The sequence below is a fragment of the Panthera tigris genome, chromosome B1 (assembly GCF_018350195.1).
Source record: "Panthera tigris isolate Pti1 chromosome B1, P.tigris_Pti1_mat1.1, whole genome shotgun sequence".
NCBI lineage: Eukaryota > Metazoa > Chordata > Mammalia > Carnivora > Felidae > Panthera > Panthera tigris.
The window spans coordinates 76,801,332-76,823,126 of NC_056663.1; the positions used below are offsets into that span (position 1 = coordinate 76,801,332).

The window sequence follows — 21,795 nt, forward strand, 5'->3', positions numbered from 1 at the left end:
TTTAATATTATGACCCAACTTAGGGTTATACTTTATGCAATTGCAGGTACGTACTCACACACATTTTCTATTGTAGTTGTAAGAGAGAGATGCACACACAGAGACAAAGAGGAGGAAGAAGAAAGGTTACAAACCAAGAACCTATAGTTGATTTTTATACCAACATTATCTTGTTTTGCATTAGTAATTCTAATATTATTTACAAGAGGAAGCTATCAAAATTTACTATCTGATGGTTGTCCCACCCTAAATGCAGCTTTGGTTTATTTTCCATAGTCTATATATCTAACCAAATTAACATTTTTTTTTTCACCAAAGAGACTATGATGAGTGGAGAGAAGGAGAAGGGTTGGCGGAGATAGAAGGACTAGAACAAATTTCAAAGAATTCCTCTTTCATAATTAAAATGTAGTGACATTAGGAAGTTAATGGGAAAGGTTTAAGGAACATTTAGTAGCTAACCTCATTTCCGCTTCAGAAAGCCATTTCCTTTCTCGGTTTGCCATTATGGTGAGCCACATAAGAAAGTTCAGTGTACAGTTAACACGTGAATTTTTTTTTCTCAACAAATTGTTGTAGTAATCAAAATGTAATTAAAATGGGACAAAAGGCATGTGCAATACGGAACTTTCCTTCGTTAGGAAATGACTGGCATACGTTGTATAATACTTAGATTATAAAAAATCTCTATATACTTAATAACTTTTATATTTAGGTTCTTAAATATGTGTTTTCTTTCAAAGTGAATACTCTGTTGAAATGATTTTTTTTAACAAAGCCAGGTCTCATATTTTCTTTTACCTCTTGAAGAGGTCAGATGGTTATATTTTAATAATGTGGAAAATTATATCTGTTGTTTTTATTAAAGGACTTCATTAGTTGATGTGAAATACACATTTGGTATAAAAATTCCATTGTAACAGTTTGAACTTCAGTACAGCCTTTTGACCTTTCCCATTATAGGTATTCATAATTATACTTTGCAGGTTTATAGTAAGGTAACAGAACCTGATCCAGTGACCACTTAAAATCAAGTTATTTGACAATAGACTATATTTTATTCCCCTCCTTTTTCCACAGTGCATTGCATATATCCCATAAAGGCTATTAAGTAAATGAAGGAGTAAATGAATGAATGAGAAAGCAAATGGGAAATGTTAACTTTTTGGCCCAAGGAGTCATCTCAACTAAGTATTAATTGAAAGAACTAATTTCATTTCTACGAAACTAGAAATAGGTACATGTAGAACCAAACTTCATTATGAAATGAAGTTAAGTAGTAACTTGTGAAAAAAAAACAGGGAATGAATGAAGGAGATTATCTCTCTGCTAATAACATATTTAAACTGCTAATGAGAATTGTGCAGTACATTTTAAAGTAATTTAATTTTCATAAGACAGAGGAGATGATGCCAAAAATACCAAGAACTTTAGTGAAATTTTAAAATGTAACTCAAGTGTTTGCCAGAAATACACATCTAGTCTGTTTTTACCTGGATTATTAACCCCCCTTGCCTTAATGGAGACATATCTTTTGAAATATTTTTCTCATTGAATATTTATGAACAGGTACTAGAGAAATGACTGTTTTCTCTTCCGTGAGGTATAACTGTAAGTGGTTCAGGGTCCATTTGAGGAGAAATATACTCCGTTATGAGGGCACCAAAGAAACACATTTAACAAAAGCATTTGTTATTCTGCCTAATGGTGTAAAACACGTCACCTAATATTTTAAAACACAGGTCCAATATAAATGCTAAATGGGTACTACGGAGATCTTGTGCTGCTTTAATGCAAGTTGGGTTGTTAGAATAGTGTCTGTAAATTAGTACTGATATTTCCAGTATTATGTACTGAGAAAAGCACATCTGTAAAAACCGGTGTGTCCCGGTATAAGATCTTGGCAGGATTTGGGCTGTCTTTAATCTCCTTTGACTTGTTCATCTTCCTTTAAGGCCATCCATAAAGATGCACTGAGTATCCTTTTCAGCCTTTGGTTAGGATTTGCATCAGTAGTCATAAACCTGCTCTCCGGACAAAGACGCCCTTTCCTTTGAAGTAATTGCTCAAGCTTTTCAAAGCAGTCCAAGAAGTCTATCCTCTTTCTCTTTTTATTTTTCTTTAAGAAGAGTTTGAAGTGTAGCCCCTTAAACTAGCAGCAAGATAAATTTTTCTCTCAGCTTTATGGAAAGCCATGACAATTTTTCAAGCAGTAAGACTTTAAAAGGTTCTTAAAGGAATCTGTTCTGCTTTATGATCTAGCTTTTGGTAGATCCTCCTATCTCGGAAAGCCAAAGTAAAGATTTTTTGTAGCCATTTACTACTGCAAATTTTTATCAAAGAATTAACCTGATATTTTTCAGAAAACTTTTTTCTTCTACTCTTTATTTGGTTTAGAGACTTCAGTGAAAGATGGTGTTATTTGAGCTGATTTTCCCTCCTAAGTATTAACTCTCAGGGCTGGCAAGAGGTTGGGATATGAGTGCTACAATGGCACTGAGTTATATGGTTCCTAGATTTTGTTTCTAGACTTTCCAAACAAATATACACAGATATGTAGCAGTTTTTCCTTTCCTTTCCTTTCTATAGGATGTTATTGCTTGGGCTCTATGATCCAGAATGATGTATAACAGTGTAACTACAGAGAAATAAATAAATTCTGTGAGCCACATATTAAGCCTATGTTCTGCCTGCAGTTTTTCCCTCTGCCCTTAGTAATTTTATTCCAAGCGGTCCCCCAAATATCGGTTGAATTTAAACAGTTTGGACCTGTTGGATTTAAATCCCATATCATATAATTCTATTTGCTGAAGTGAAATTTTAATATTTAAAACATTTGGTTTATTGGAACTTATAAAACCCAACAGGTATTTACTGTGAACAGATTTTTTTGATGAGAAAATTTAAAGAACATGAAATCTGCATAGCAGATAATGAAACGAGAATGCACAGTTCAGGTTTTACACAAGACTGGAAAACAGCCTTTTTAAAGAGGATTTGATAGCTCCTCATATTCTTGTATGTGGATTTTTAGAGGATATTAATGTGCATTTCCTACAGGGGAGGGAAGTCAAATAGCACAGTCCTTTTACTGGAAATCCAATGAATATTTGTGAAACCAGTTACCTGAGAGCAACCCAATGATCATAAGTTTACCCTTATGTTTTTAATTTGTTTTTCTTTTCCTTTCCTTTTCTTTCTTTTTCTTTTTTTCTCCCCCCTGTATTTCCTGAACTGTCTAACCTGCTTCCTGGGTTTGAGGACATCTTGCCAAACTTGAGGCCAAATTCCTAGCATTGAACAGTTCTTTATTTAGAGATCAGGACCTGGGAAAAGAAAAATCTTTTTCAGTTTTGAAATCATTCAGTATGTGTGTGTCTTCTGACTTGTGGAGGGAGAAATGATTGGTATAGTGTGGATCAATGGAAACTCGTATTTTGTAAGTAAAGCATACTTTTGAAAAAAATCCTAAGCATGAGTTTACAAAAAAGAATGATTTTATCTTAACCAATTTTATGGGGTTACTTGTGAGGCTTCCTAAACTGTACAGTCCTAGAAAATTCTGAGTATTTCAACTCTTACGTTAAAGAAAGAAATACAGTTGACAGCAGTTTTCTTCCTTCCTTCCTATGTCCCTGACAAAAAATTCTTAGATCTAGAAAACAAAAAGCATTGCCATGCTCAAGTGACAATGTCTTCTGGATCCACCCTTATCCATCTGTCCTTTGTTTACTTTGGCTTACACTTTAGATTGCTTTCAGCGGCCATCAGTTCTCCTTCAAACTTTCATATCCCACTGAAGAATTCCAAGACAACCCAGGTTAAAACCCAAGTCTCCCCCTCCTCATTCCCCTCCATAAAATGGTAACGTATGAAAACAAAAAAGGAGCAATCACATTAAAAATGTATTCCTTAGATCTTAATTATTTTAATTCTTGATTTTAAAAGGTTGCCAAGTAGATATAATGAAATGTTAATTTCCAAAGTTGTATCTTGTACAGTATTTTTGTAGAATGTAGAACATCTCAGGGAAGGGGGAAACCATGAATCAGGGCTAATTATTGGTAACTTAAAAACATAGTTCTAATTTTAAGCCAAAGCTTATCTCTAATAGAAAGTTAAGTAGTTCAGATTGGCTTACATTATTTGCTGCTTTTCTTAAAATAATTTCCCAAATTTGTGTACTTTTTAAGGAAAAAATGTAGTTGCTCTTCTAACAAATTCTTTCTGGCTTGCAAAAGGTCAAGTGTGAACTTTGTAATTAAGGTGGCTTTCCCTCAGAGTTTACACACTTGGAATCAAAAGAAACCAAGCTCCCTCCTCATTCCACTTATCCTCTCGCCTTTCCATATGTCATTTGAGGTCTCCCTTTGTCATTAAGCATGTAGGCCAGTTCCTGTGTCTGGCTGCATGTGACACAGCCAATGTAGTACAACGTTTGCTACGATGCCCCTTTACTTAAATCTCATTCAGAAGTATATATAGTCACCAAAATCATGAAGGACTCTGTGGGGACACAGCTATGTATTATATACTACAATAAATGCATTGTAATAATTCTTTATAGTGGCTAGACATGAAGTAACTGCAGGCTCCAGCTGAAGTGGGGCAGGAAGCACAGAATCTAGGCCCCTGTCTTCATAGGAGAGACCCTCCTCTGCTTTTGGTCTGGATCTCTGTGCCTTCAGTAAAAGCTATTTTCCTTCCTCCCCTCCCCAACCCCCCCACCCCCCGCCCCCAGAAAAACATAAACAGGGACACTTATTTTGCATGAAATTTCAGAGAAGCCACTGATGCATTGCAAAAACCATTGCTTTGGAGGCTAGTTTAATTTTTTGGACAGCCAGTATTTGCCTTTCCAAGGACAGCAGGTTTCTGCTGGATTTTCCCTGACCGACATGATAGGATCTAACAAGTTGTTCTTTTCCATGAGTTCCACAGCTGGTGCTAGTGACCTTCTTCTGGGCACATGTGCCCCTTTTGGGCTACACAGGATCCTTTATCAATATTCCTGTGAAACCAATCCAAATCAAGGAAATCTAAGCATGCTAATAGAACACTGCCCTTCAGTTCCATTTATAAAGGCTTTTTGTGTCTTTGTCTTTAGAGGCTATAAAAGTAGAGGGCTAGTGTGGTCTTAAAATAGTGTTCTTCAGGCTAAATATGGAGTTCAGTTTATCCTTGCAGTTTGGCATGAATCAAGCCACAAATCAAGCCCATTACTGTCTTCGTTATCTAAGCTGGGGCCGTTTGTGGTGTGGGTTTCTTATTAACCAACTAGTTTTTTTCTTTTCAGTTTGGGACTAGAAAAAAGGATGACTTTTTCTAGTGAAAATATATAGAAGTATCTTCCATTATCTGGATACTGTTTCTCTGCTACCCCTTCCTCACCTTCTTCCCCTAATTTTCAGTCACTATCAGTAGAATTACATGTAAGAGTTTGCTTTATTCCCCCTCTGTTCTTTGAACCATAGAGAAATACACCCTGTGAGGTCTGTATTTCAGAAAAGTACGTAAGATTAGTAAATAGGCATTTAAGAGAGGGGCTGCTTTGAGGTATCAGGTCCTAGTTCAGACTGTCTGCATTATGACAGGGATCTCAGTGAACCACGGAATGGGGGGGGCGTCCTTTCTTTGAAATGGGCATCAAGCCAGAGTTGCTACTTTTATAATCATTAGTCTATAAATCATCTAATCAAGGGGCTTATATTTATATTTGGAAAGTATTCTGAGGCAGATTTTTGTCTTATTTTACTCTGTTTTTAACCATTGTTGTTTGATATAATCATGTAAAGATTCGAAATTTGGCAACTATGGTCCTCATACTCCAGCGTATAGTTTGGATCTAGTCCTAAAATAGAATTTTTGGACAGATTTCCAAACTGTGAACATTATAGGAATGCCTAGGTAGAGGGAGCTGAGTAGAGAGAGGTAATCCCCTGCGTGAACTTGAATTAATTTGTTGTTTTTATCTGTTTGTTCCTAAAGGTGAGCCCACCACTCCCCGGGCCATTTTGACAGGCCATGACTACGAGATCACTTGTGCTGCCGTTTGCGCTGAGCTAGGACTCGTGTTAAGTGGTTCCAAAGGTAAATCTGTGGCACCTTCATAAAGTCACGTGCGTTTTCTAGTGTCTCCTGGTAACGAATCGCCCAAGATGGATTTGGTACTTTTTTCTCTGAGCCATGCCGCCCGTTGTAGTAGCCATTAGCCACATAGGACTGTTTGACTAAAATGTGTAAGTTAACTACATAAAGTTTAAAATTCAGTTTCTTGGTGGTATAAGCCACTTCTCAGGTGTTCACTCTTCACGCATGACCAGTGGTACTGTACTGAACAGCATAAATACAGAACATTGACGTCATTGCAGAAAATTGTATTTCACAGAAGTTCTTTGAAGAGGGAGGCAGGAACAAGGAACATCTTTGTCTATTTATTCTTCTGGACTCTGGGCTGGGTTTCATCTCACACATCAAGAGTTTTCATAGAAACTCTTGACCTAGTCTGTTTTAACTTCCAAATCTTAGAACTAGGCAGGAGCCAGGATGACATTGAGAATGGAGTGGAAAGATACTTAAGTTGGTCTGCTTAGAGTCTGCCCTTGCAGCATCATCATGTATTTAGGCCTTCATGTAAGCGAGCCTTCAGAGAGCACACACAACAAATCAGGATCTGACCAGAAACGGAGTTGTTTCTAATTCATTGCTTATTCCATCTCTGAGGTTTATCTATCTCTTTGGATATGGACCTGAGCTGAGGTCTGAACACACAAAAAAGTACCGTAATCTTATGTCTTTGAAGGTTATCTGATGGGGAGGCATTGAGCATTTGACTCACCTTATCTGCGTCTCAAACTATAATACTTAGTCTAGCTAACAAGACTTATTAAATATTCAAAGGATTGTGTTTAAAAATTTAGTTGGTCAAAGCAATGAAATAATGATGGCAAGAATTCTATGCCTACTGGAGTTTTTCCTTTCTTATACCCAGGAATTTCATATATCCTGAGCAAACAAGTTCTTAGACACTACATGATCCAAATTAGACATAGGGGTGACTGGCTGGCTCAGTCTGTAGAAATGTGACTCTTGATCTTGGGGTTGTGAGTTTGAACCCCACATTGGGTATTGAGATTACTTAAAAATAAAATCTTCAAACAAAATTAGAGATCTAAAATAAACCTATCATATTAAAGGTTATCCTTGTTTTGCATGGTAGTGCAGAGTCATAAAAATGACCATGCAGGCTGAAACCATGAAAAGTGATCATAAGAGCCAATGGGAAAATTTGTGGTTGTTCCATGGCTTTTAAAAATTTTTTGTCACATTAAAAATTCTCATATACAGTTATATGTATATATATATAAGCATGAGAAAAACAGTAAAACTCAGTACACTGTAATTTAAAACATTAGAAACATTGAAAATTATTTTCTTTTTGAAAAACTTATAGTGTTTGCCTCTTTCTCTTGTATAATATAACTTAAGATAACAAGCAAGAATCTTGTCTTTGCCTCGACCAGTTGTCATGCTCCTTTCTAAGTTTGGGTAACTTTCCAACGTTTTATCTTCTGTGCATTCAATGTCATGAAACATCCCCTCAGGTTCCTTTATTTTTTTTTAATGTTTGTTTATATATTTTGAGTGGGGGAAGGGCAGAGAAAGAGGGAGAGGGAGAATCCCAAGCAGGCTCCACAGTGTGCAGAACCTGACACGGGCTCTAGGGCTCTATCTCACAAACCATGAGATCATGACCTGAGCCGAAACCAAGTGTCAGATGCTCAAATGCTCAAATGACTGGGCCACCCAGGCCCCCCACCCCCCAACCTACACTGCCCCCGGCTAGGGTTCCTTTAAAGTGAACGTTTTTGCTGGCATCACTTCTGGGACATAATTTTTGTTACAACCCCTTTTCTAATCTATGTCAATAAGTTCTTCTTCACTAATTTCCTCAGCAGTGTCAACATTTCCAGAATCAGTTCTTTCTTCTGTAACCCTCTTTATGTTCAGTATAAAGTTCACACTCAGGTTTATCACTTTTAATTTCCTTCGTGCAGTTTCACCTTTGTGGCCAGTGTTCTCTTTTAGATTATCCATTTTTGTAAAATGTCACATGGGTTTATCACCAGAGATGAGGAAGCAGCACAACCACAACCACAGTTTGCTCCCTGTGCACGAATGAGTAACAGACGTGCAGTGACCACTCACTGACAGACTTTAAAGGAAATGATGTGCTTGGTCATTCAGGACGCACATCTGTTATTTACATAGTGATTTGTGGACTGAAGAGCTGGTCACAGACGTGAACTTTATGCCATCACTGTGAAAACTGAAGTTTGAACTGTGGTGCTGAGGGACTGGTGTCATTTAGAATGACAATGGACATTCACGAGTGCTGCCGCTGTGTGAAGCAGAGGCTGCTGGTATGTATTTATGCTGAGAACACAGACAACTTACAAACTCCTGAGCGGTCAAGAGAAAACCAAGAACCTTATTTTCAAAAGGCCATGCCCTTAGTAGTCCTGTGGGAAACAGAGATCACAAGTCCCCATAGGCATGAGTAACTTAGCCTGGAGATCAGCAGGCCTTATGCTCATTACTCCTCTTGTCTGACTCACATCTCTTAGAACATACTCATCACACAGGTGGTTTCAGTTACCTACTCCTTCTTAGCTTTGCAGGTGACAGGCGCTCAATAAAAATACAAACTCTCTGCGAAGTATGCACTCACCTGCAGCTCCCGTCCTCCTCAGGCAGCTCAGCCTGGAGGTCAGCCTGGGGGTTGGGAGTGGTTGGTGCCACTCACAGTGGGGGCAGCAGGCAAGTGCACTTGGTTGCAGAAGGATCTCCGTGTGAATTTATGTGTGTGGGTGGCAGGGCGTGGGGAAGCGGAGGATGGGTAAGTGGACCACCAGGGACATTCTTTCATTGTGAAGCAGCAAGCAATGGGAAGGCAGAAGGCTGAGGCCTCCGGAAGCTGCCCTAATGAGCTCTCCCCACACTGGCCCACAGCGCGGCCACTGCTGCTGGGGCCCCTGTGACACACAGGCAAAGCATCACAGTGAGCTCGACGGCAGCCTGTGTTTAATTGTGGCCCAGCCTTCCCGGAAGCTCCTCGAGGAATTGAAATTTGTCCTGTTCCTTTCTGAATGCCTCCTGTTTTTATCATCTCTTAGCATAAATCATTTCATAAAGTAACTTCCTGTCGCTTGAGGAAAAGTGAACTTGAATGTGTATGAGTTGGCTTTCTCCTCTCCCAAGTAGGAGGTGAGATCTGGCCAGCACGCAGAGGACATTTTGTGAAATAACATACGTAAGATAAATAATTTTTAAAGGCTTGCTACAAGCAGCCTTTTGATCCTGTTTGTGCTCAAGATTCATTTTCACATTTGTCATCCTTAAAAAAATTTTGCCTGTTGTTTCTCCTCTTTTCTCAGAAGGACCATGTCTCATACATTCCATGAATGGAGACTTGTTAAGGACTTTGGAAGGTCCTGAAAACTGCCTGAAACCAAAACTCATTCAGGCTTCAAGAGAGGGTCATTGTGTCATATTCTATGAAAATGGCTGCTTCTGTACATTCAGTGTGAATGGGAAACTCCAGGCCACTATGGAAACAGACGATAACATAAGGGTGAGTATGCCACAGACTTTGTCACCATTGTAGATTTTGACCTCCAAGTGTGGCAGGTGAGGAGGGAGAGGGTTCGCTAGAGAGACCTCTGTTTTAGTCACCGAAGGCCTCTTTCCACACCAAAAGAAAATCATCAGGTAGCACGTGCATGAGGCTTATGTATCTCACAGACCACAGCACGTCCTGTTGTGCTGATCGCATTGCTCAGAGAGCCCTGTGCAAGAGATCCCTCTGTGAAGCCCAAGGCGAGCCTTCAGCAGAGAGTTTTCTTACGGTTCTGTGAAGCCAACCTGGGTGGCTTTCCGTGGCCTTGTTTAGCTTTTTTTAGTCTAAGAAAGTTAACTGTACATGGTTGTTGTTTGAGCATCAAAACTGCAGTGGTCCGGGGGCGCCTGGGTGGCGCAGTCGGCTAAGCGTCCGACTTCAGCCAGGTCACGATCTCGCGGTCCGTGAGTTCGAGCCCCGCGTCAGGCTCTGGGCTGATGGCTCAGAGCCTGGAGCCTGTTTCCGATTCTGTGTCTCCCTCTCTCTCTGCCCCTCCCCCGTTCATGCTCTGTCTCTCTCTGTGCCAAAAATAAATAAAAAAAAAAACGTTGAAAAAAAAAAAATTTAAAAAAATAAAAAATAAAAAAAACTGCAGTGGTCCGGTAGACCACACCTAAAACTGGCTCCTCTTCACACCTGGATAGGCTGCTGGCGGGAGTGGTAGGGGATTATGACTATCAGGATTAGTATCTCCTTTCAGACTTCTTTGTGAATAACAAGGCCAACACTTGCCAAGTTAAGGGAGTTGGCTTCCAATTAGGATGTGAGTTAGGCAGACAGTTTTCCCCTTTGGATATTCAAGGAAGGGTAATGTTAGTGGACCTTCTGGAGTCTTGCTTCATTTTCAGGACACGATTCCAAAAGTATTAGAGGTGGAAGGAAACACTGAGGACTGCTCTTTGGAGAGGCTATTTTTTCAAGGTTCTTCTTTTCTCACTCCCAACCTGCTGGTGCAGGTTAAAATAAAGTGAAGCTGAGGTATTCCTGTCATTTTCCGAGATGAGGTTGGAGGTATGTGTGACCTTGTACAGTGAGGGAACCTCAGACATGTTGGGAATGCCTCTGCCCCTGAGTGTGGCTTTTTAGGCTGGCTCTGGACATTTTATTCGTTGCTCCTCCTGACCCGGGGCAGCTTAGATGACATAAATTCTCCCAGTTGCCCACATCTAGCCTGATCACCCCCTTCTCAAGTAAACAGATATAGGATCAGGAAGTATTAAGAAACAACAACCCTAACTATAGATTACGTAGATGAAATGAAGGTCACTTGCTGCTTCTATATCATAGCACTGAATTTTAATTCAGTCAATGTCCTCTCCTTTTCTCTGAGTTTTCTTCATTGTATTTTGACTGCTTCTACCACAAAAGCACGCACTCATACTCAGCTTTTATTTTTCCCTACTTTCCCATAATACTTCATTTAAACCAAGTACACATCAGAGGATTTTCCTTTCCTTTTTTCTTTACAATAATAATGTTGATAATCTGTCACTTTGAGTTACGATTATACTGTCAGCTACACTAATAAATCTGTAAAATAATTTGAAATCCCTTGCTAGCTAAAACAATATCTGTGGCATTTCAGTTAGTACGAAAGGCTCTGGGAAGTTCCTTGAGGCAGTAGGAAGGAGGCTTTCTGCAGACTGTTCATACACACATGCTTTTTCCTCTCTGCCCTGTAGCTATTGTTGTTTTTTTCCCCTGTAATATTTCCCACTGGATTTTAGGCTTAAACAATCCGTTGCCTTTTTCCCAGCACTCCTGCACTTTATCATACTAACTTGGAAGTGGCAACTGTGTGATTAAAACAAGCCTGCCTAAAATGGGCACTACCTGCCCATGGCTCCGGAGACTGACACTTTCACAGCTAACTGCGTTGGGGAGGGAAGGAGGGAGAGAGAGAAAGAGTAAGAGACATCACAGAGCAAAAATCTCCAGCTCCATCCTGCAGGCCCTGCAGTCTGAGCCTTTATCAGGAAAGGAGACCATGGAAACAAATTAGTCATCAGCTCAGACCAGAAATTAAGTTTCTTTGAAATACTGAGAACCCTGCAGGCAGGCAGCCTGGGGAACCTCTGCACTAATCAAGGCTTCCCACCTGTTTTTATTTAGATGCCAGATTGTTCAGTGGCATTTGGTTAACATATCATAGCACATCAACTAGGCAGTGTTTAGATGTCTTAATGAGTAACTTAAATGAAGTGGGCAGCTTTTACAGAGCAGCAAAGTTATTTTACCCTAAACAAAGGACAGCCACCATTTCACCCACAGGAACTCATCTATTTTCTTTTGCTGTGGAAGCTGTGTTTTAGGATGTGATCATGCCCAGCAGACCACTCTGGCTGTAGACACCAGTTCAGCCGTGGCATTGTCCAAGGCACTCTGGATTGCAGAGGAGGATCTAAGCATGTCTCTGGGGTCCTCTTAAACTTGTTAGGCTCAACCCGGCCTGGGTACGGAGGGAGGCGTGTTAGAGTTAAGAACTATGTGAGGGCTGCTTTGAGTAGAAGACAGAGTGCCATTCAGTGAATGTTACCCTGACTCTTGCCTCCAGGGGAACTTGACAGGTTCCTCATGAGAAAGGCCAGCAAAATACTTTTTCACATTGGCAGGCCCCAGGCTCATTAAAATGTTTTGGATGCTGATAAATGTATAATCCTAAAAATCCAGGCTTTAAATTCCAGATAGACTAGGATTAGAGATTCTTTACTAGTGCAAAGAGTTAAAGATTAATAGTTTTAATTTGTATTTTAATATAGCACTTATCCAGCAAAAAGCCTCAAGTATAAAACTCAAATGAACCACAACCATAAGGTTAATGGATTTTCATCAGCTGAATTTTAGAAGTAGAGCAAATAATTGTTTGTCCTCGTTTTTACTGCAGCTCCCGGATACCCCCTAGAGATCGCTATTTGTAAAGTGAATGGGGGGAAAGGATATTGATTTTTACTTATATTGAAAAATCTTACTATTTGTATTAAGATTTAGAGAATATTTCTTACACGTAACTATCTTCCACACGTGGGTTTTTATTTCTTAGATGTATTTTTGTATTCTTGAGAAGAAGCTACATTTAAGAGACCAGTAAAAGTTGGCATTTGCATAAATATGAATTGAATGCCTATGAAACGGCCCTTACTTTTCTATGATTTTTTTAAAAATTTGTCAAAGGGTAGGTTAAAGACTTAAGGCAACTATACTAAAACTGAGTGTAGGACAGTGTAGATATGTTTTTCAGAAGTTAGATTTTTTTTCCTTTCTGGCTTGTTTGCACCATCTGTATTCCCACTTCACTCTCCAGGTGGACACAGGATTACAGGTGTTTACACTTTTTCTGTAAAGGGATAAGTAATAAATACTTTAGGCTTTGCAGGCTCTATATTCTGTTAGTCACTTGCGAAAGTAGCCATAAACAAATGGGCGTGGTTATGTTCCAGTAACCCTTGTTTATGGGTACTGAAATTTGAAATTCATGTAATTTTCACATCATGAAATATCCTGTTGATTTTTCTTCAACCATTAAAAATGTAAAACGTCCTATAAAAACAAGCAGTGGTCCACATTTGGCCCAATTTACGGGATCGAAGAGCAAATTCCATGTGTGTACTTCCTGTTCAGTACTGGCAGGAAGCAGTCAGTCCTGAGGCAAGAAGAAAATGCTTCACCCGGGGTTTAATCACCCTGGAAGCTGTAGTTCTCTACCAGCTTGTCTTCCTAACCTGCTATAAAAATCCAGCAGGCCCAGTGAAGGTACTACAACTGTTGGCCTTCTCCCGTGGGGCTGTAGCCCCAAAGGCAGCAGTGTTTTATTGGCGATATGAGGTCAGCTAGCACTGCCTGCATAGCGTTGGTACAAAATAGGCTTCTTAGCACGTCCACGGTACAAGTGGAGAGGTGCCATGAGGCTCCTCATTTTAGAGCACTGGTTCTAGTCCACCACATACACCATCTAAATAGTATTCACAGAACTGGAGGATTTGGGCACCTCGTCTTTAAAAATCAAAAATTAAAAACACAAAAACAAAGCGTCAGACATTGCCTAACTTTGTCCATTTGACTTTTGAAAAATGGCAGAAGTTTTCTGTAACTCATGATTTCCTAAAAACTCCTTAGGAACACATGCATACAATCTCTCCCTGCATTGCAGTGGCTTCGTGGTGTGGAAATTAAACGGGGTGGGAGGCGGAGTTCTCCTAGGACCACATCTCCACTGAATATTGCTGTGTCTCATAGGCCATCCAGCTGAGCCGAGACGGGCAGTACCTGCTCACAGGAGGAGACAATGGTGTGGTCATGGTCTGGCAGGTGTCTGACCTCAAGCACCTCTTCGCCTATCCGGGCTGTGACGCTGGAATCCGGGCCATGGCCCTGTCTTACGACCAGAGGTAACACTGAAATCATGGTCTACTGATGGTGATATTAAAAACTGGAGGGAATTTATTTAAATGGTCTGATGGACAGACTGGGTTATCGGGGTCACCATGGGTTGTGGGGGTCACCTGGGCAATCAAAAAATCCAGTAAATATTGGGGTTTCCAAGATACTTTTTAAAAAGTGTGATGTTTCTTTTTGATGGCATTGCCACTCTTAGACAAAGGCTGAATTCTCTAGTAATAGATAGGATTTAAGTAACAAAGGCTGTAATTATGTTGCCATAAAGCTTTTTATATTTCTGAGAGTACTTTTTCTTTAAAATAAAAACTAAAAACCGTAAACATGTATAATATAAAAGGCCTGTATGTCCACGAGGATTTTGTGGAGAGATTGGCCTTATTTCCTAAAACCTTCTAAGTGGTAAATTTGGGGAATGTAATCTTTGGCATCTTGCTGCTTCTACACTCATTTAAGTTCTGATTTTTTTTTTTATAGAGGTAACATATACATAAAATTTACCATCATTTTTTTGTGTACAATTCAGTGGCATTAAGTACATTCACACTGTTGTACAACTATGGCCACTGCCCATTTCCAGAAGTTTTTCATCATCCCAAACAGAAGCTCTGTCCCATGAAACACTAACCTCCCATTTTCCCTTCCAGAGCTCCAGCTCAATTCCAGTGTCTGTGAATTTGCTTCTTCTAGGTACTCTGTGTAAGGGGAATCATACAGTATTTGTCCTGTTGTAGCATGTTTCAGAACCTCATTCCTTTTTAAGGCTGAATAGTATATGCCACTTTGTTTATGCATTCATCTGACATTTTGGGTGTTTTCACCTTTTGGCTAATGTGAATAATGTTGCGATGAATATTCGCATACAAATATCTGTTCAGATCCTTGTTTTCACTTCTCTGGGGTGGATACCCAGGAGTGGAATGGTTGAGTCACATAGTAATTCTATGTTTAACTTTGTGACAAACTGCCAAACTCTTCTCTACAGTGGCTGTACCATTTTACATTCCCACCAGCCACACACAAGGGTTCCAGTTTTTCCACATCTTCACCAACACAGGTTATATTTTGGTTGTGGATTTTTTAATAATAGCCATCCTAATAGGTGTGAAGTAGTCTCTTACTGTGGTTTTGATTTGCATTTTCCTAATGACTAGTGGTGTTGACTCTGCACTCTTAATAATGTCCTTTGATGTACAAGTTTTTAATTTTCAACTTTTTTTCCTGTTGTTGTGAATGCTTTAGCAGTATCCAAGAAATTATTGCAAAATCCAATGTTATGAAGCTTTTCCTCTGTGAGTTTTATAGTTTTAACGCTTATGTTTATTTAGCTTTTGATCCAGTTTGAATATCTGTATGACAGTAGATAAGGATCCAGTTTCATTCTTTTGCATGTGGGTATCAAGTTTTCCCAAAACCATTTGTTGAAAAGACTGTCCTTTCTCCCACTGGATTGTCTTGACACCCTGTTAAAAACCATTTGACCATACATGTCAGAGTTTATTTGTGGGTTCTTCATTCTAGTTGTCTATATGTCAGTATCAGACTGTTTTGGTTACTGTAGCTTTGTGGGAAGTTTTGAAAATCATGAAATATAAAACATCTGATTTTGTTCTTTTTTTCAAGAATGTTTTTTGGCTATTTTGGGGTTCCTTGAGAATCCATTATGAATTTTGCAAAAAAAAAATGGATTTTGATAGGGATTGGGTTGACTCTGTTGATTGCTTAGGCTAGCATTATCACTTTAATAATATTAAATCTTCCAGTCCATTAACACAGATGTCTTTACATTTATTTATATTCCTTTCAGCGATATTTTGTGGTTTATAGTGTACAAGTCTTTTGCCTCCTGCATTAAATTATTCTGGAATATTTTATTCAGTTTTGTTGCTATTGTAAATAGAATTGTTAATTTCCTTTTCAGATTTTTCATTGTTCATGTACAGAAATGCAACTTATTTTTATGTGTTGATTTTATATCTTGCAACTTTGTTGCATTTGTTAACTTTTTGTGGACTCCTTAGGATTTCCTAAATATAAGATCTTGTCATCTGTAATAGAAATAATTTTACTTCTTCCTTTCCAATTTAGATGCTTATTTCTTTGCCTCGCCTAATTGGTCTGGCTGGTACTTCCAGTACCATATTGAACTGGTAAAAGTGATTAGCTGTGTCTTGTTTCTGATCACAAAAGATTTGAGTCTTCACCATGAAGTATGATGTTAGCTGTTTTTCATAAATGTCCTTTATTGTGTTTATGTCCTTTCCTTTTTTTTTCCTAGTTTTTTTTCTTTTACTATAAAAGGATGTTGAATTTTGTCAAATGCCTCTTGTGCGTCAATTGAGATGATTATGTAGTTTTTAATTCTATTAATGTGGTAGATTAATTTTTCTGTGTTGAACCATCCTTGCATTCCAGGAATTAATCCATCTTGGTCGTATCTAATGCTTTAAATATGTGCCTGTATTAGGTTTGCTAGCATTTATTGAAGATTTTTGTCAGTATTCATAAGGGATATTGGTAAGTTTTGTTTCTTGTAGCATCTTTCTCGGACTTTCGTATCAGGGTAATGCTGGCCTCATTGAATGACTTAGGAAGTGTTCTCTCCTCTCCTCTCCAGATTTTAGAAGAGTGAGAGTTAAATATTTGGTAGAATTCACCATTGAAGCATCTAGTCCAGGGCTTTTCTTTATTGGGAGGCTTTTGATTACTGACTCAGTCTCCTTAGTACTTGTAAGTCTATTCAGGTTGTCTATTTTTTCATGATTTGGTTTTGGTATAGTGTGTGTTTTTAAGAATTTTTCCATTTCACGGGCACCCGGCTGGCTCAGTTGGTGGAGTATGCAACTCTTGATCTTGGGGTTGTGAGTTCAGGCCCCACACTGGATATAGAGATTACTTAAAATCTTTTTTTTCATTTCCATTTCAATTTGTTTGTATATGATTGTCCCTAGTATTCTCTTACAATCCTCTTTTATTTCTGTAAAGTTGGAAGTAATAGATCTATGATTGTAGTAATTTGAGTCCTTTTTTCTTAATCTAGCTCAAAGTTTGTCAATTCTATTAATCTTTTTAAAGAACCAGGTTTTTGTTTTCTTGATTTTTCCCATGTTTTTCTATCCTTTTATCTCCACTCTAATCTTTATATAATCTCCTTCCTTCCATTAGCTTTGGGTTTAGTTTTCTCTTTTTCATGTTCCTCGAAGTATAGTATTAGGTTCCTGATAGAGATCTTTTTTAAATTCTGTATCTACAGCTATAAATTTCCCTCTTAGCATTGCATTACCTTTTGGTTTATTGTGTTTTAATTTTTCTCGGTGTTTTCTAATTTCTGTTAAGATTTCAACTCATTGGTTAATTTCTATGTGAATTTTCCAGTTTTCCTTCTGTTACTGATTTCTACTTCAGTTCTGTTGTGATTGGAAAAGATACTTTGTATGATTTTTAAATTTAAGACTAGTTTTGTGGCCTAACATGGTTCATCCTGGAGAATGTTCCATGCACACTTGAGAAAAATGTCTATTCTGCTGTTGTTGGGTGTTTGACATATGTATTAGGTCCACTTAGTTTTTCTCCCCCCCCCCCCCCCCTTAGAATTTAAGTAACTTCTACACCCAACACGGGGCATAAACTCATGACCCCAAGACCAAGAGTCACGTGCTCTAAAATCCCCTTGGATTTTAGTATTCTTTAGGTCCTCTTCTTTCTGGTCGTTCTACCCATCATTGAAAGTGGGGTATTGAAGGCTCCAACTATTGTTGTAGAACTGCTTATTTTTCCCTTCAGTTCTTTCAGTTTTGGCTATCTCTTGGGGGCTCAGATATTTGGTGTATTTAAGTTTCTACAGACAGACTTCATTTTATTGTGGTTTACAGATACTGTTTTTACAAATTGAAGTTTTGTGGCAATCCTGTGTTAGGTAAATACATCACTGCCATTTTTCCAACAGCATTCACCCAGTTCATGGTTCTGTCACATTTTGGTAATGCTCCCATTTTAAACGTTCTCCTTACATTTGTTATGGCGATCTGTGATGACAACTTGCAAAAAGCTCAGATAATGGTTAGCAATTTTTAGCATTTTTCATGTATATACACTTTTTTTATACATGCTGTTGTACACTTTAATAGACTACAGTATAGGGGCACCTGAAGTCGGTTAAGCATCTGACTTCAGCTCGGGTCATGATCTCACAGTTGGTGAGTTTGAGCCCTGCATCGGGCTCTGTACTGATAGCTCAGAGCCTGGAGCCTGCTTTGGATTCTGTGTCTCCCTCTCTCTCTGCCCCACCCCACTCACACTCTCTCAAAAATAAAACATACAAATTTTTTAAAAATAGAAATAGACTACAGTGTAAATGTAAACATAACTTTTACATGCACTGGGAAACCAAAAACTCATTTGACTTGCTTTATTGCAATTGTCTAGAACACAGTGTCTCCAAGGTATGCCTGCAATTGCTATATCTTCTTGATAAGTTGACCTTTTAATTGATGTAGTATCTTTGTCTCATAACAGATGTTGACTGATAGCCTATTTTGTCTGATATTAGTATAACCACTCCAGCTCTCATTAATGTATGCATGGAATATCTTCTTCTGTCACTTTCAACCTTTTTGTGTAAAGTGAGTCTCTTGTAGACAGCATATAGTTTGATCTTTTTTTTTTTAATCCATTCTGCCAGTCTCCTTTGATGGGAGAGTTCAGTGCCTTTATAATTAATTACTGATAAGTTTTCTGTATGTCTTAGAGCATTTTTTTGTCTTTCATTCCCTCATTACTGCGTTCTTTTGTGTTTGGTGTTTTGGTAGTGGCATATTTTAATTTCTAATTTTGATAGGAGACAGTAGGAAGGATATTGAAAATGACTTCTAAAGACTGGTTCTAACCAGACCATTCAGAGGAAGATCTAATAGACTCCCTCTAAACCATTCATCTTAGTGAGGCACCTGGGTGGTTCAGTCAGTTAAGCATCCAGCTTTGGCTCAGGTTGTGATCTCCTGGTTCATGAGGTCAAGCCCACATCGGGCTCTCTGCTGTCAGTGCAGAGCCTGCTTCAGATCCTGTGTACCCTGCCCCCTCTCTGCCCCTCCCCAGCTCATGTTCGATTTCTCTCAAAAGTTAAAAATAAACAGTCTTAGGGCTCTCCGTGTTCTCCCTGCACTACCTTCTCAGGGACAGGGAGCAAGTGGTGATAGCTCCTGTCCTCAGTGATCATCTCAGTGAGTTCACGGTTTTAAGAGGACTAAGCCCCTACCCAGATCTTCTGCAGAACATGGCCTGGTCCAAATTACAGTCAACACACTGCTTTCTCACTCTTCATTGACTTTGTACCTGTTAGAGAGCTCTCCATCACTTAACTATGTGCATCCTCCTCCACCAGCAATTACGTTTGAGTTTCTTTTGGTTCTGATACCTCATATAAAAGATAGGAGAAAGATACAGCAGAGGAACAGAGTCAGTGGTCCTGTACTAGCATCATATGGTGACAGATGGTGGCTCCACTTGTGAGAATGGTAATACAGTTGTGGAATGATGATGTACGTCTGAAACTAATGGATCGTCGTGTGTCAACTATGCTTCCATTTTATATATGTAAAAATAAACATCAGGGCTCACTAGCCAGCCCCACATTAGAAATTATCAAGTCTGTCCAGGTTTTAGTGACTTGTCATATTGATCATCAAAAAACATACCTTAATTCTCACAAATTGTTAGGTTTCACTGCCATCTTCTGTATTTACCTTGTAGATTTGGGGAGGGCAGTTATCTCTTTAGTAACAGATCCCTAGGGAAAAAATAGGTTTGTAAACCCCTCCTTCTCTCTGCTTCTCCCAGGTGCATCATTTCTGGCATGGCTTCAGGAAGCATCGTTCTGTTTTACAACGACTTTAACCGGTGGCATCACGAATACCAAACCCGCTACTGACGGTGACAGCTTTATCCACCCCGCCCTCAGCCGAGGCAGGGAAAGGAATGGGCAGCATCTTTCTCTTAGAAATAGCTATCACATCTGAATGTAACTTAAATTTGCTCGAAGAAGCAAAATATTTTTTAAAGTCAATTGCTATTTTTGTAGACTTTGCTTGACTTTTTTGGGGGGGGAATAGCAAAGCAGAAAATTGGCTGCTGGGTTCTGTAGTTTAAAAAAAATCTATATTTTTAGTCATAATGAGAAGTCTATTTTCACCAATTATGGAAACATATCCAGTGGAGCAAGTAAACCCACTTATTCTAGCTACATTATGAAAAAACACTTCCCCTTTATCTGTAATCTTGAGAAATACATGATTTTAAGAAATAGGGTAATGGGTATAGGGAATTTTATGCTGTACTTTGGGTCCTGTATTTTTCCAAGCAATTGTGCTTCTTCAGCACTGAAATTTCTGGGATTTACATAGTAATGTTTAAATTATGGTAAATGTAATTTAAAGCATCTCAGTGAATTATTTCTATCAATATTATTCTTCAGGCATGCTTTAGACCTAGAAAATTATGGTTTGGGGGAGGCTATTTTATTTTATTGTGTGTTTAACATAAAGGATCTCATGTTCTAGCAAGTGTGAAGTATTTACAATGTTTTTTATTTACAATTTTTTCCCGATTCGTCATCTTCATAGCACACCAAAATGACAGGATGGGAATGCTCGTGGGCTCACAACTTTTGCTTTTCTTCTGTAGTAAACACAGGTACCAAAGCTCACCCCTAAGGTTTGACCGTGCCCACTCACTGAGGCAGAGCCATCAGCGAGGGCTCCCCTCCCCCACCCCAGTCTGAGCGCAGAGGCCACCAGGTGCTGTATTAAGCAACACCCATTTCACCTTCTATTTGTTACTGAATATCTTCACCTTCCTTTGAGTAGCAATTTGTACTGAGAAACATGTTATTTTGGTGTATAGTTCTACTTTTCTAGTAGATTGCTGTGTGGAATTCTGTGAAAAATATTTGAGAAAAGGTCTGTATTGCATAAATAAATTCTTTGTAAGTTGTGAACTTTGAGTTGAAACCGACAATCCATCTCTATTTCCCTTGCAGCTTACCTAAAGGGGTCCCTTCCTATTTCCCAACACTCAGCTCTTCGCTAAAAGCAGAGATTTGGAATGGAACAACTCAGTTTGACAGAAAAAATAAAATGGCATTTGTGATTGAATTTTTGGAAAATACTATCTTTTCACTTCTACTTTAAAACAAGGATAATTCTTTGCCAAAAAAAAAAAAAAAAAAAAACCAAACTCTGGTTCAGTCCCAGATTTTGAACCATAACCAGTAAGAGACACTGTTGAATGAAAACAGGAACATGGGCCTTCTTTGGCTCCCTCTTACCAAGACTTCGCTGATGAAAACACTAGATCTATATCTAAGATCCACCACTGTTTTATAAACCATTAAGAAAGAAAGAAAAAAAAGTCAAATGTGAGTACATCATAGGTCAAAGAAATATGCAAATTACAGGTAAATTAAGCATCCTCACCGCCATTACCCTCTGATATTATACTTTAGAAACTTTAGAGAAAATGGTAGGAGAAAATCAGGAATACCTAAGTCCTTATGCCAAGCATTTGATACCTCAACTACCCTATTTTTATAAGCTTAAAGCAAAGTGAATAAAGCAGCTTCCTCTTGGACTCTAAGAGGAAAATTGGTGCCTCCACTGCCTATACTGCTTTTAAAACTTACAACTCTGGAAAAGTAACAGAAACACAAAGTAATACAGAAGCATGACTTA

General features: G+C 38.8%; 1 protein-coding gene across 3 annotated transcripts in view; it reads left to right on the forward strand.

Annotated features, from left to right (window-relative positions):
• The window catches only part of LRBA (LPS responsive beige-like anchor protein), a 781,201-nt gene extending 759,982 nt beyond the window's left edge, over window positions 1–21,219 (forward strand). For all 3 annotated transcript variants that reach the window (XM_042983782.1, XM_042983784.1, XM_042983783.1), the window contains 4 exons: window positions 5,989–6,090; window positions 9,438–9,634; window positions 13,913–14,064; window positions 19,907–21,219. In XM_042983782.1, coding sequence (XP_042839716.1) covers window positions 5,989–6,090; window positions 9,438–9,634; window positions 13,913–14,064; window positions 19,907–19,997 — 542 coding nt within the window. In that variant the 3' untranslated portion in view covers window positions 19,998–21,219. The remainder of the gene's footprint in view (window positions 1–5,988; window positions 6,091–9,437; window positions 9,635–13,912; window positions 14,065–19,906) is intronic.
• The last annotated feature ends 576 nt before the right edge of the window (window positions 21,220–21,795 follow it).